Source organism: Schistocerca nitens, chromosome 6 (genome assembly GCF_023898315.1).
Source record: "Schistocerca nitens isolate TAMUIC-IGC-003100 chromosome 6, iqSchNite1.1, whole genome shotgun sequence".
Taxonomy (NCBI): Eukaryota; Metazoa; Arthropoda; class Insecta; order Orthoptera; family Acrididae; genus Schistocerca; species Schistocerca nitens.
This window is the reverse complement of record NC_064619.1, coordinates 477,218,550-477,233,746: the sequence shown is the minus strand read 5'-3', so window position 1 is coordinate 477,233,746 and position 15,197 is coordinate 477,218,550. Positions and strand designations below refer to the sequence as shown.

Genomic DNA, 15,197 nt, shown 5'->3' with positions numbered 1-15,197 from the left:
GCCTGGCGTTCCTCCCAGGGTGTGGCCAGGGAGAGGAACGATCTGGGGTCATATTTCTTAGTATTGAAGTTAGACTTTGCCCGCTTAGAGACTGCTGGCAGCGGACCACCAGATAGAGATGATGTACTATGGTTCATAGTGTGTAATCTGCCCTGATGCCACCCACTCCAACCAGGTGCCCTCCCCTTGGGTGCCACCCAGCCTCAGCAAAAGCCACCTGGCAGGATGACCATTGCCGGGAGTCCCTACTCCCCAGGGAGACGGGCATCTACTCCATGGCATACATGGGGGAATTAATGGCGCAGGCATCAGCAGAGTGGTCCCTGTGTTGTCAGGGGGCTACAACCAACGGGGTACATGGTGGCCCCACCACAACGGACTGGCTACCGTTCTGGATATGAGGTGCAAAGAATTCCATGGTCCTTGTCGGCACAGAAAATGACACTGCATAGTGGATGGAGGAAAATGCACCCAGGAAGGTGTCCTCGCTCAAGAGATGGAGGATGAGTAGGACTGCAATGCCACAACGAGTGTGGGCTAAAGATCTCAATGCACGATGGACACGATGCACCATGTAAGGCGCCCTTCCCCAATAGGCTCACTCTTCGGGAAAATTTTGAAAAATTGACGTCAAACCCTACAGGGGACCATCACATAAAGGCCGAAAGGTGTGAGACTACTTTTAGTCGCCTCTTACAACAGGCAGGAACACCAAGGGCCTGTTCAGGGGCCCGCAGGGGGAGCAGACAAACCTGATTCCAGTTCCTACATGGATAACAGAAGGTTATAGACTTCTTCATTATGCGAGAAGAAATTGAGCTTCCTCATATCTGCAGTCCTATGGAACACCTGAAAAGCAGGAACTTGTCTGGATAATGTAGTAACAATAAACAAGTGTTCAGCTAAAACCTGAGCCATGTCTTCTGGCATGTCCACCACAACCCCATTACTTGACAAGGCTGTAAGGGGTCATGTACTATCCTTGCATCTTTGCCTGAAATCTGTTTTATTGATTCCCAACTAGCACAGTGGAAGTGCACTGATTAATGGAAGTAGTGAATTTCCTCCAGGAAGCCCTCTTCCGTTATTTTATCAGTCGCCTCGCATGTGCTCTTGCAGATCTGAAGGCATGAAGATTGTCTGTTGTTGGAGAGTGAAATTCCACAGAGCTGTTTATCTGGCCCTGATTACCAATTGACAGCCGTCATTCCACCAAGGTAAAGGTTGTCATCTAAGGTAGTTACTAAACCTGGGGATGGACTCTGTGGCAGCTCATCGGATCTGACAAGTGATATGGGCCACCACCTCCTGTGGACAATCCTTTTGTTCAAAAATAGCCTGTCTACTCTACTCTAACCAATTTGACCTTTATATCATCCAACTGTGTGGTCTCCTGTCGGCTACTGTCCTAGTTGGCAGACGGATACACACTGGGAAGTGGTCACTAGAATGTAAATCTGGAAACAATGCCCACTGAAATGAGTCTGCAATATCTGGGGAACAAAAACAAAGGTCAATGGCTGACCCTGAAGCTGTGGAAAAGTGTGTCATTCAGAAGGCAGAGATTCTCAGAATGGACGAATCGCTTGATCATCTGACCCTTGGAGCAAGTGGTACCTGAGCCCCACAGCACATTGTGTGCATTGAAGACCTCCACAAGTAGGAATGGGTGAGGGAGTGCCCAGAAGAGTCCTGCCAGTGCGTCTGCATCCAAAGCCTCATTAGGGGGAGCTACAAAGAACACACTGTGATATTAAAGGGTGCGAGATCTTCCACAGCAATTGCTTGCATGGTCGTGGTGAGACGGACAGGAGATGCGTAGCATCTGTCATCAATGAAACAGCCACTCCACCTTTAGCCCTGTCTCTAGTAGTATTGTCCTTCTTGTATGTGTGGTAGCCCTGTAATGCAGGTGTGCATGTGACTAAGATGTGTTTCTTATAAGCAGATGCAGAAGTTTCTCCTGGACCAGTAGATGCAATTCTTCCAAATGTGAACAATATCCATCAAATTCCACTGCAACACTGTGGAAGCCATTGGTTAGCTATGGTTGTTCTTGTCTTTCTCCCTCACAGGCGGTGATTTACTGGGGAGGTCAGGGGGAACGTTAGCCGGTTCCTCGCTCTCCGGTTCATCCCTTTGGAAGTCCTCAAGAGCATAGTCCCATCAGAAAGGGAGAGAGTTCACCGATCTGAAGGTTTAACTATAATTTTCTTGGATATAAAACTACTTTTCAAAGGACTTTTTCTTTACTGACAGGAGGAGGTGGTTGCCTGAGTTGCAGAGATGGCTTAGTTGGCTTCTGATGTTGAATAGTGGAATGTGTCTTAGGTGGTAAGGCTATTGCTGATGGCTTCTGAACAACTTCAGTTGCAAGTGGAGCGTTTCTCCCACAGACACATTGACAAGTGCAAGTACTTGTACTTGAATCTCTGGTCTTAGTTTGTGTGGAGGCATCACACTTAGCAACTGGCATCTTAAGGGGTGATGCAAAAGAAGTATTACAAGCCAGTGGTTGCACAGCTTTGAAAGCTTTTTTTAGCTTCACCATAGGGTTTGCATCTCTTTACTTTCAACTCCTGAATTTTCCTTTCCTCGTTGTAAACATCACGCTTTCTGTTCCACACTGGGTGATCCCCCAAGCAGTTTACGCATTTCGGGGGAAGTGTTCAAGAATTGTCTGATTCGTGATCTGAGCCTCCACAATTGCCAGATGTAGCCTTCCCATTACATCCCATTGCGGTATGGTCAAATCTTTGACACTTGTTGAATCGCACTGGGTTAGAAACAAACAGGCGAACCTTAAGATGGATATAGCCTGCAAGGATATGTTCAGGTAATTCTGGAGTACTAAAAGTTAGAATAAATGTTGCCGATTTTTTCCAATTAGCCATTGGCTCTCCTCATATAGCTCAGCACTTCAGTGATGCCCATATTTTTCCATTCTTCACGTAACTCCACAGGGTCCACCTCCATTATATTGGAGCAGGTAACCACGCCTTTACTAAAGTTAAGGGTGTTATGCAACTCAGCATCAACTGGTTAGTCACCTAAGGTATTACATTCCAGAAGCTTAGATATACAATTTGAATTAGCAGTTTCAACTAGAAGTGTTCCATTACGAAGCCGTTTGACACTTTTTAGAGACGCAGCAATACCTTCCAATGTTTTGTGAATACAGAAAGGAGAGACCTTCTCAAAGGGTCTCCCTGTTTGCTTGATTACAATGAAAGTGTTATGGCACATTAATGTCCTATTACTATGATTCTGAGACTTCTTTTTGCGAGAACTGACCAGCTGAGCTCTCTTTAAGGAGTGGGTGTAGGTACGACCTGACAGTACGCTCGTCCTATTAGTAGTAGTAGTTTGATGAGATCGTTCCATAGGGATTCCACGAGACACTAGGGAAACAACCGTTGACCCAGGCAGAGCCCTGCTTGCCTGAGGAAGCCTTATACAACTAGAGGGTGGCAGGTGCCCCAGAGGTTGCCCACTAGAGACTGTTTTACCTCAACAGCCATTCACTCCGTCAGCATGTAGCACACCTTGAGGACGAGATTTTTTTAACAGAGGTGTGTACCTTCCTCGCAGTCCAGGTGGTGAAGCCAAGACCCCCCATCTACGAAACACACAACATTCCACTGCTGGGCGGTATGGTGGTCGCTGAAGCAAACTTAGAGCTTACAGTGATAGAGGGCTGATGGCAATTACCAGTCCTGAGCTCAGGAACCCCGGGGTCACCAAGCCCATACTCAGAAAACGAATGCTGGGCCCCTGAGGGGTCTAGGGTGAAAGCTTCATTGTCAACCCAACAATATTTAGGTCCTTTCTGAATGTGATAAGCAATATGTACTCCATGCATCTCTAGGTTACAGCACAATGTATCTGTCTGTAAGGTCCCACGGGAAGAAGACACGCTGAATCCTTTTGAATTTGTTATGAGGTGTGATGGAACTTGTTCATCTTTGAGCATGTCACCGGAAAGAAATGCCTCTGATTAGTCAGTAATTAACAATAATGAACAGAGATCCATTTCTCAGTTTCTTCTACAAATCTATAATTAATACTTTCTCAACTCAAAACAGTGGCTTTGTTGTTGCGTAAGATCCTCTGTCAGTTCTGGAGCACACCAGAACTGGGCGAACTGTCCACCTCCGTTTCTCCTTGCCTAACTCAGCCCTTGAGATGGCTAAAGACTGAAATACCACGTGGTTGTAAGCCTCTGCATTAAAATCTTGATTTCTCTCTGCTGAGATGGCTGTGTTGGCATGACCTTCAGTACGAGTGAGTTTGACTTGTTTCATTGTGGATCATCCCCCTTGACACCACTCACTCCAATTGGAGGCTTTCCCCACAGGCACCGCTGCGCCACAGCAAAGGCTACCTGGTGTGGCAGTTGTTGCCTGGAACTCTAGTGGCCCAGATTGGACAGACATACTTGGGAAGGTTATGGTTCAGGCATCAGCAGTGCAATCCCTGCTTTTTCCAGCGATATGACCACGAAGGTACGTGATGACATCTCTATGATGGATTGGCTATCGCAATGGATTTTGGGCACAAACGTAAATCCACTCTTAATAGTTGACAGAGAAGATCACAGCACACATTAGATAGGCTATGCATCACATACTGCAACCTTCCCCAAATGATCCACACTTCTGAGAAATTTAGGAAGTGAAGGTCAACCCTAAAAGGGGACCACAAGTATGTCAACAAGTTTAAGAGAAAGATTGCGAAATGAGCTAAAAATGACAAGTGTTGTAGTAATAGCCAAGTCACAAATGTAAAAGTCTGACTAGATATAAGACTCAAGTCACCTCTTAGGACAGGCAAGGAACTGCCACAGGTATATTCTAGCCCCTGACACCACAGGATGGTGTTTACATCATTTCTTTATCAAGGCTCCTCTTTGAAGAAGATGCTACTCAGAATTTCAGCAGAGCCTAACAGAGAAACTACTTAGTTCTTTCATGATGACTGCAGCATAGATCAGGTTCTGGGATACTACTCTGCATTATGTAAGGAATCTGGCTGTCATTCTTTCTTCACTCTCCAATATTTCTTTGAGGGGAAAGTCTGTTATGTCAAGTTGTACAGACATCAACATAAAATAAATACTCAAATATGACACGGCATAAAATGCTCTGTAGATCAGGAAAGGGAACCATGTGAACAGTGGGCCGAGGAAGAGAGACAGCAGCCATTGCTGCTGTATCGACTACCTCATTTCTGCATTTACCAACATGCCATGGGACCCAGAGGAATGCCACAGAGATGCCCCCACGTGGAGCATGTGGAGGCAGTCCTGAATCCGGTGGACCAGAGGGTGGACGGGATAAAGCTTGGAGGTTGAGAAAAGAGCTGAGCGAATCCAAGCATATAATATACTGTCTCCACTGATGGTGACGGATGTATTGGAAAGCCTGGAGAACAGTGTAAAGCTCCGCAATAAAAACTGAACACTGGTCGGGGAGCCGAAATCTAACAGTGGTGTTGTCAATAATACAGGCACTCCCAACACCAAAGGTGGTCTCGGAGCCATCTGTGTAAATAAATGTGGCATCCTCCATTTGAACACATAGAGCAGCAAATGCCCAATGATAAACTATAGGAGGGAGGAGGGGGGGGGGGGACTACTATCCTTGGAAAGCTGACCAAGGTCACGGAGAAGACAGGTCCAGGGGCAAAGCCAAGGTGACCTTGTACCCCCATTTGTCAAGAAAGTTTTAGGAAATTGGAAGGAATGTTAATGTAGCAGTTGATGGAAACAGACTCTGGGTGGTAGTAGAGAGGAAGGGCTGCCTGCATACCTTTAAAAAAAAAGGAGGGGGGCATGGGTCAGATGAGCAGGCATGGAAGACAGATGACTAGCGTAACAACTCAGAAGTACAGCTTGCCGATTGGACAGCAGAGGTTCATCAGTCTCAGCGTAAAGGCTCTCCACAGGACTAGTAAAAAAGCTCCAGGCACCAAACGCAATTCATGGTGGTGGACAGAATCTAGACGCCGAAGGATAGATGGCCATACAGAGGAGTAAACTATGCTTCCATAGTCCAATTTCGAGCACACTAAGACGTGATATACGCGGAGGAGCACCACTTTGTCCGCTCCCAAGGAGATACCACTCAGAAAATGGAAGGTGTTGAGGGATTGCACACAGCGAGCCAAAAGATATGAAACACGGGAAGACCAGCACAGTTTTCTGTCAGAAGTACGTCCCAAGAATCTGGCGACATTGCGACATCCATGAACTGAAGGTCAACAGTGCCTAGACGTAGAGAAGGTGGATAAAACTCCATACGATGCCAAAAATTTACACCGACGGAGCTATGGTAGTGTTGGATACCTTTAAAGGTGACTTCAGAACTAAAGTAAAGAATAAAATTGCTGCAATGAAGGCAGACTGACTTATTCATTATATTTAAAGGCGAAACTTCATAAAACAGATGCTTAGCATCATATCAAACCATTTACAGACTGTCTCAGCACTTTACAAAAAAATGTTTTGGCAGTATCTTTGATGCATAGGAAAATGTATGCTTCATATTTTCATATTACGAAAGTATAAATATTAATTCCATCAAATGTAGCATGGCAGCTTCCAATGCATTGAAACAGAGATTGCACTGTACAACACGTTTTTGTCAGCCTACCATAGCTCATGCCACGTGATCTTGCTAGTCGATGACAGCAGATATTCAGAGCATAATTTGGATAAGATGAGACAATTCACTGGCAAAACAATGAGAAAAGAAGCAAATTAGTATTGCTCTCATTTCAACCTATCTCTCTGCATGCCAGAACACTTCGACTATTACACAGAGAAGCAAGTTATGTGTGAAACTGCAAAAGAACTCGCCTCGCATAATACCTTTGCCACCATTATTGCACAATTTGTGATATGCGAAAGAACTAATATAAATATGAAAAACTAACCTTGAACCTTCATATTTTTTAGCGTGTGTTACCCTTTGAGATATACCAAACCCGAATGTGCAAATAAAATTGCAAATAATGGCATGGCTGGTCTTCTGGTACCAAAATTTTTTCTAAGTGGCTAGTTCTCAAAATGTTAAGTTTTGAATGAGAGTCAAACATTCTGTGATTTAACAAATTCATTGCACTCTCATATGCAACATAACACACCTTGTGTAAAAGGAAATTTACTTTGGAAGTAATGCTTCTCAAACTACCATTCGCAATATTACCCGTGCCCTATTAGAAATGTAAACAGTTATTATGTTAGATTCATTGAAAGGAGTTTGCAAGACTTCGTAAAACATAGTCTTTGTCATAAAGCCTTCGATATATTTTTCTGTCAGTAGACACTTGCGTGTGCACTGTGTTTTGTTGTATACGGCACATTTTCTTTGCGGTTAAAGTTCTTTTGGTGTTATTCTCCTGCTTATGTTTTACTGCTGCAGCATTATTCTGCCGTAATTGGCTACAGTACAATAAAATTCTTTGTTCAAGTATCACTACTTATCAGTCAACATTCCAAAAACTAAATGAAAGCTAAAATAATGAAAAATTCCCAATATTCTAAAAAATTTCTGGGTTTTTCTCACATGAAATAATTTCCAGATTTCCCAGTTGTCCCACGGCGTATACATCCTAAACAAATTCCAGTTGTAAAGTTAAGAATGACATGAATGAATACTGATTAACAGGCTGTTATTTCTGTGTACTTTATCTACATAAAACAGAAAATGAGATTAAGAGTGACCACTTGCAAACATTTTTGTAAATGGTTAATGTGACAAATTTTTCTCCACTGAGCACCTCCCCACCTCTCAAAATTTAGGCACAGCTTATTTTTGAGCCAATACAGTATAATCATTTCTGAAATTCATTCACTCATCAATTAAACATTTAATTTATCTGACATGTTTCAATTCAAGAACTCAGGAAGCAATGTGGTTCTTCTGCTATCCTTGCTCTATCAAAACTTTAGATTGATATGCACACTGTGGAACATTCTTGGACAGGAAGTTAATGGAAGATGTTAAAAGTCATAAATAACTCATTACAAAGAGGAATATAAAATATCAGGTCTGATAATTATGCATAAAAACAATTACTGTGAGAAATTTAAATCCTTATACGAGTACATTAGTATCTGTTGTTCATAACAACGTGCTGTTAGAAGCCTATTATGTATTCACACAAACTTTGCTAGTGCTTTCACATCTGCGCAACAGAGCACGTAAGAACAGAACACGATTCTGAAACAATTTTTAAAATAAAATGATTTTCAGAAGCCTAATGAGTCATAACACATTTATCAACAAATATGAGGGCACTAACATTTTGTGTGCATTACACCTTTACTTCTTGAGTTAATGGTTGTCAAAGTTACAGTCATCTGTTAGAAGGAAATATTCTCAGATTCCCAGCCAAGTGCAAAGACAGTCATGCAAAGATTTGTGTTAATACAACATTATTGTATGTTTACAACCAGTATGATTAAAGATAATTACAAAACAGTGGTTGATGAGTGGGCGAACATACCTTGATACAGCTATATAGAATCCCCCTAAAGATATTAATGATATACCAATGTGGAACACAATCACAGTTGCACCATAATCTTTCACAGCTTGCTTTAGCTTTTGTTTTTGAGAGAGGGGCTTGTTTGCATCGTTAGTGCTGCAGTATCTTGTGGGCACAAAGCTGACCTGAGGAATTATATACTGACACCGAGTGCTTAAGCTTTTTTTTAGATTTAAATTTACCAGCAAAGCATTATTCCTGGAATTTAATCTGTCAAAACAGTTAAGTGCTAAAATACCTGATCTCTTATTTTTTTCAAATTTCTCATGGGCTTCAGCAGCCGAATTTGAAAAGTGGGAATTTCTCAGCTCTTCGGCTACATATTTATCACTCTGGCCCCACTGTCCACCAGGCATGTTGAGGTAAGTGCTTTTGCCTTGTGATGAGAAGGGCTGTGGGACATTCGTCTGCATTACAGAACTCAAAGAAACAGCACCTCTGCAGTCGTAGCTTGCCACATGTGGATCAGAAGCATTTTCCGTTTTCCCACAGCCATTCTCTTGCCAGTCAATGGAAACAGCTTTTGCAGTTATTACTGGTCCAGATATATCTCTTGATCTCTCTGGCGAGAAGCAAGCTTTTTCAGCAGCTTCAAACTCTTCAACATTAGTAGGCAGCGGGAGTGGTGCTGCTGCCGGATACTGTGTGATTGTTGACTTGTGTAGTGGTGCAGCACCCTCTCTTGTGGTCACAACAGGTTCTTGCTTGTTTCTACCACTGAACCAGTTACCACCTTAAGAAAAAGAAATTATGTTAAGAAATAACTGCCAAATGTCACAACAGTTAAATAATAAAGAAACTCCCCAAAAGAAATACATTAATTCATAGTCTAATGCACAGTAAAGTTTCATTCCAACCAAGCAACTGAATACATGTTTGAGACAGTGATTAATTTATCTGACGAACTGCAATTCTTCTTCAGTTCTACGAGGGCGGTTCAGAAAGTAACCTCCGATTGGTCACAGTGCGGGTTGTGGGGGGAGTAGCGACGCCATCTGTGCGTTCACGCACTCAACAGGTCAGTTGGCATCAAGCCGTGGTCGAGTGAACGTCGTACCTGCACTAGTTTAGTTTTTGTGGCAGTTTGAAATGTGTGCTGCAATAGAAAACCCCGCCAAATGTGAAGTGCGTGCTGTCATAAGGTTTTTTACAGCCAAAGGATATTCTGCAGCAGCTATTCATCGTGAGCTTTGTGCCGTGTACGGACCAAGAGTTATGAGTGAAGGAGTTGTCCGTGAATGGGTACGTTTATTTAAAAGTGGACGAGAAAACGTTCATGATGAAGAGAGGAGTGGTAGACCATCATTGGTGACTGACGAACTCGTTCAGACAGTTGATGCAAAAGTTCGTGAAAATCGACGTTTCTCAATGTCGGAGTTGTCTACTGGTTTTCCACAGATTTCTAAGACTCTCTTGTACGAGATAGTGACAGCAAGATTGGGTTACCGTAAGTTCTGTGCACGATGGGTGCCCAAAATTCTTACCAACCACCACAAAACTCAAAGAATGGCCTCTGCATTAGACTTTCTGTCACGTTATGAGGATGAAGGAGAACCATTGTTAAACAGAATCGTGACCGGTGACAAAACCTGGATTAAGTACGTGAACCCTGAGACAAAAGAACAATCAAAGATGTGGGCACATTCAAATTCGCCTACCAAACCAAGAAAAGCCTCGCAAGATTTTTCTGCCAGAAAACTGATGGCAACGGTGTTTTGGGATGCCAAAGGGGTGTTGTTGGTTGAATTCATGGAACGTGGTACGACCATTAATCAAGACATGTACTGTGAAACAATAAAAAAGTTACGACGGGCTGTACAGAACAAACGCCGTGGTATGCTGACTTCCGGTATCGTTTTTTTGCACGATAACGCCCGTCCTCACTCTGCTCGGAGAACAACGGCCCTTCTTGAGTCCTTCAAGTGGGACGTTATCAACCATCCACCTTACAGCCCAGACCTGGCGCCAAGTGATTATCACCTCTTCATGCATTTGAAGAAATGGCTCGGGTCACAGCGGTTTGATGACGACGAAGAGCTCAAAGATGCGGTCACAGGCTGGCTCCAGGCACAAGCGGGTGATTTTTATGCAGAAGGAATTTCAAAGCTTGTGAAGAGATACGATAAGTGCCTCAATCGCTATGGAGACTATGTAGAAAAATAGTGCAAAGATGTAGTTGTAAGATGTATATATTAAAATATTTTTATTTAACTTGGTGTATTTTTTTAAATCAACCGGAGGTTACTTTCTGAACGGCCCTCGTATCAATCTCCTCTGCAGAAATCAGCTTCTCAACAAAGAGAATGGTATATATGGGGTGGCACTAGGGCGTGATGTCCGACGTTACTGGCTGGTTACCTATTTGGTAATCATTGCTATTACTCACACATCCTTAATACTTTGAGCACAAGCCTGGTGGAGGGGGAGAGGGGGGGGGGGAGGAGGAGGAGGCAATGATGTCAAACAGAAGTACACAAGACATAGCAGAGAGAACATTTTCATCAGTGCATCCATGTTGGACAAGCAATATGTGGATGACATGGATTTTAGCTGACTAACTCAGTACGCTTTTCACGTCTAAGCTTCGGAGTGTGTAAAAAGAAAGGTTTACAAACTGACTGACGAGACATGGACTTAATGTACAGTGGTGGTGGATGATGAAAGAAGGGAGAGGGTGAAACACAGTGCTGGCACATAGCCTACTCCTCTCAAATAGCACCAAGGGGGCCACCGAGCTTCCTGTCCCCATCCAGACAGACAGATCAATATCAACAGGTCACATACCCTCACTTCATGAGCAGAGAGGTTTGGAATTTAATACAGGACATTGGTGCAAAGACGGGTAATCAGAAACTTTATGACACCACATCTACTCCCCTTGCTGGCCAAATATTGGCACTGGAAATTTCATCCACCACCAGTATTCGAACCAGCTTATCTCCAAGTCGAGTGCTACCACACAGGCATGTGTTAGCAACCTCTGCTACGGAGGCAGATAAAACAACACACAGATCGACATTGAGAGGGGGGGTGGGGGGTAGTATCAGGAAACAGACTGATGTGGAAATGGTATAAAGGGCGACCAAAAAAATTTCTTCAAGTTACCTTCCATTCAGAAGGCTGTTGCACGCAGTGACTTATATTGACTTGTAAATAATAGATTTCAGCTATCAGTAGTCCTTTTTAAATTTTATTGGAAGATCTAGATTTCAGCTAGAAACTAGCCATTCTCAATGCACTATCATTTTTTATCAATGTATGTAATGCCTGTTGGTCGGGCTTCATCCAGAGTTCATTACCCACACACAATGAACTGTGGATGAAGCCCGACCAACAGGCATTACATGCATTGATCAAAAATGATGGTACATTGAGAATGGCTAGTTTCTAGCTGAAATCTAGATCTTCCAATAAAATTTAAAAAGGACAACTAATCGCTGAAGTCTATTATCTATTAAAAAAAAAAAAAGTTTCAGGGCATTGTTGCAGTGTACATACAATGTAGCATGACTCTGATGCAGGTGTATAAGCACCAACACATAGGCAAGGGTGGCATTTGTGTCTTTCCAACGTGTGTGGGTAAATGCGGAAAGTACCAATATGCTGTTATTCTTTTCTTGATTGCCAAAACACAAACAAAAATAAGAAATCCATTATGTGATTAAGACTGTGTATGGGACAGCACGACTGTTGTAAAACCTGTTTTTGAACAGTGTGCCAAGTTCCGAGCTCCTCGTGATTCGACACGAGACACCAGTCAATCTGGGAGGCCAGCCTCATCCATGGCTGTTTGCTTGTAGTACCTGATGTGTCGTGGACTACTGCACGCAGCAGGACATGGTTTTGTACCAAATGGATATCTTTCATTTCATGGAATGCTGCTGCCAGGTTTATAATTTAAACTAGTCACTGCACATACTATACACACATTGTTTCATAACACTACACACATGCACGCCCACGCGCACACACACACACACACACACACACACACACACACACACACACACAAACTGGTGATCTCTGGACCATTTTCTGTACCACAACTTCGCATTTGCTATCCTGAAAAACTGAGTCAGCATCCCTCCATAACGAGTGAGGTGTTGAACGCAGAAAGAGGAAGAGGTGTTAGTATTGTGCTATGCATAGTTTGGGGGTAAGTATTTCTAGGGGAAAAAAAACCACACAGGAAAAAAAATAAATTGAAGGTGTTATGTGGAATTTGGATGTTTTCTGTTTCATTGCAGATTACATTTACCACAAAGAGCTTGTTTAAGCTGAAACTTCCTGGCAGATTAAAACTGTGTCCCGGACCGAGACTTGAACTCGGGACCTTTGCCTTTCGCAGGCAAGTGCTCTACCCAAGCACGACTCACGCCCCGCCCTCACAGCTTTACTTCTGCCAGTACCTCGTCTCCTACCTTCCAAACTTTACAGAAGCTCTCCTGCAAACCTTGCAGAACTAGCACTCCTGAAAAGTTTCATATCAGCGCACACTCCACAGCAGCGTGAAAATCTCATTCTGCCTTGTTTAAGCAGTTTACATTTAAGACATACAATAGAACTGTATGACAACAAACAGAACTTCAGCACTTGACACATTTCTGCCTTTTCATGTTCAGTGCACAATCGTTTGATTCAGTTGTTGAAGTGACGTATCTGGGCATTCATAAGTAACAAATTCTTCTTCCAAAGTAATGCTCATCGAACTGTTTCACTGTGTAGCTTTCAGCTGTGGGGGCACTAAACGTGCGAAAATAATAGGCATGTTGAAAACTTTCTAAGAAAAAATGAGAGATTCGCAAGCGTTACAGCCCACATGTAAAGCACAATTTCCTAGTTAAAAAATGCAGAAAACTGTACGTACGTCAAAGGAATTACAGAGAAATTATGCTTTAGGTTACAATCTCCGAACTACAAGCAGTGCGGGTTCAGTCGTGTTGAGACAGATGCGACCATCACAATAGCAGTAAAACGAAGATATTGCACTATGTCGGAAGGGCAACTGAGCTCATGCAACCAAGTATATACAATTAATCTTATACTTTATTTGGTTTTACTGTACTGCTTTCAGCGATACGGGTAGATACACCATTGTAAGGGTATATTTGCTTCAAACCTAAGATACGTTTCTGCTGTAACGCCACACTGTTTATCTCCTACTTACCTGAATTACTCCTAACAATTGAATGTAGCCGTGCTGACGTTGTTGTATAACCGTAAAACAGATATTTTGAAGAAATCATTATTCCCTAAATGTGTTGTCATGTGATCTTAACTTTCCCTTCCACACCACACTCCTTCGCAAATGACAGCAACTTTTCCAAGGTCGCCCCTTTCAAAAGCACAGCAGTTTCTGTAAACTACAAGAGATAGCAATGCTGACACTCTCCACATACGAAACTGTATACGAGCGGATCCATATGAAAAGACTCGTCTGCGCAAATACAATGGTGTCCAAAATTAAAGCAGCAAACGGAAATTTTGCAAGGTTGCTTTTATCTCGCCACAAAACGGTATAAACAGGTGATAGTAAAGTAGAAACAATGCAAAGAATTCAGAAGGTAAACTACTGCAACGTGCATAGCGGTAGACAAAAATATTCTTCGTTTTTTCCAACTTAAGGGATTTGCATACACATTCCGACAACTGGTTAATGTGCTCAGTATGGGATGCGACCCCCTCTGGCAGCAATACAGGCGTGACAACGAATGGGTATACTGTGAATAGTGTCATCACTCATGTTGGGGCCAATAACGCCCATTCTTCTTGCAGAGCTGCTCGTGGTCTTGGAGAGTGGTTGGTCGATGCTGACGTGATGCAAGTGTATCCCAGACATGATCCACGGGATTCAAACTGGGAGAACGAGCAGGCCACGCCATCTTCCGTTTCCAAGAAAACATCAACCGCGTGAGCTCCATGTGATCGAGTATTCGTCCATCATTACGAAATCTGGGCGCACAGTAACTAGCAACAACCGCAAATGAGGTCCCAAGAACTCGTCACTATACCTGACACCAGTTAAACCTTGCCGATTCACCCGTACAATTTCATGAATAGGGGTTCGATAGCTAAACATAAGCCCTGCCCACACCATTAGGGATACGTCTCGACATCAGTCTCTTTCCACAATATTTGGGTACAAATGTGAATCCATCGACAACCACTCTCCAGACTAAATTGGGTCTCATACAGATGAGCAACACTGGTCCACTGTTCGACCGCCCAGGTGGCATGTTGATGACTCCACTCTAGGCGTTCACTTCTGTGAAGATGCGTGAGAGATGGACATACAACAGGTCTCCAACAATAAAGGCCACTCTGCTGTAGCCTTCTACAAACCATTTGCCTCCATACAACATGTTCAGTGCATGTTGCGAGCTCACATGCCAATTGCCCTGCGGTACTAAAGTGGTACTGTCGTGTCCTTACAGCCAAATTATGGTCCTCTCTTCTGAAGTCACACCTGCCCTAATCTTCAGGATAGAGATTCGGTCTTTATAAATTGTCGTTTCATCCGAGAAACAACAGAACGCTTCACACTAAGCCATTGGGCCACATCAGTTTGCGACTGTCCTGCCTCCATTCTTTCTATAACACCCCCACCCCCACTGCAGAGAGTATGGTACGCATCTTCCCTGTGC

At 43.3% G+C, this 15,197-nt stretch overlaps 1 protein-coding gene across 1 annotated transcript in view; it reads right to left on the bottom strand.

Annotated features, from left to right (window-relative positions):
* LOC126263416 (uncharacterized) overlaps window positions 1-13,995 on the bottom strand; it is a 53,302-nt gene extending 39,307 nt beyond the window's left edge. Inside the window, exons 1-3 of the mRNA XM_049960509.1 lie at window positions 13,721-13,995; window positions 8,736-9,286; window positions 8,512-8,678 (exon numbers count right to left, since the gene is read on the bottom strand). Of these exons, the coding sequence (XP_049816466.1) occupies window positions 8,512-8,678; window positions 8,736-9,286; window positions 13,721-13,799 (797 nt within the window). The 5' untranslated portion in view covers window positions 13,800-13,995. The remainder of the gene's footprint in view (window positions 1-8,511; window positions 8,679-8,735; window positions 9,287-13,720) is intronic.
* Window positions 13,996-15,197: the final 1,202 nt, after the last annotated feature.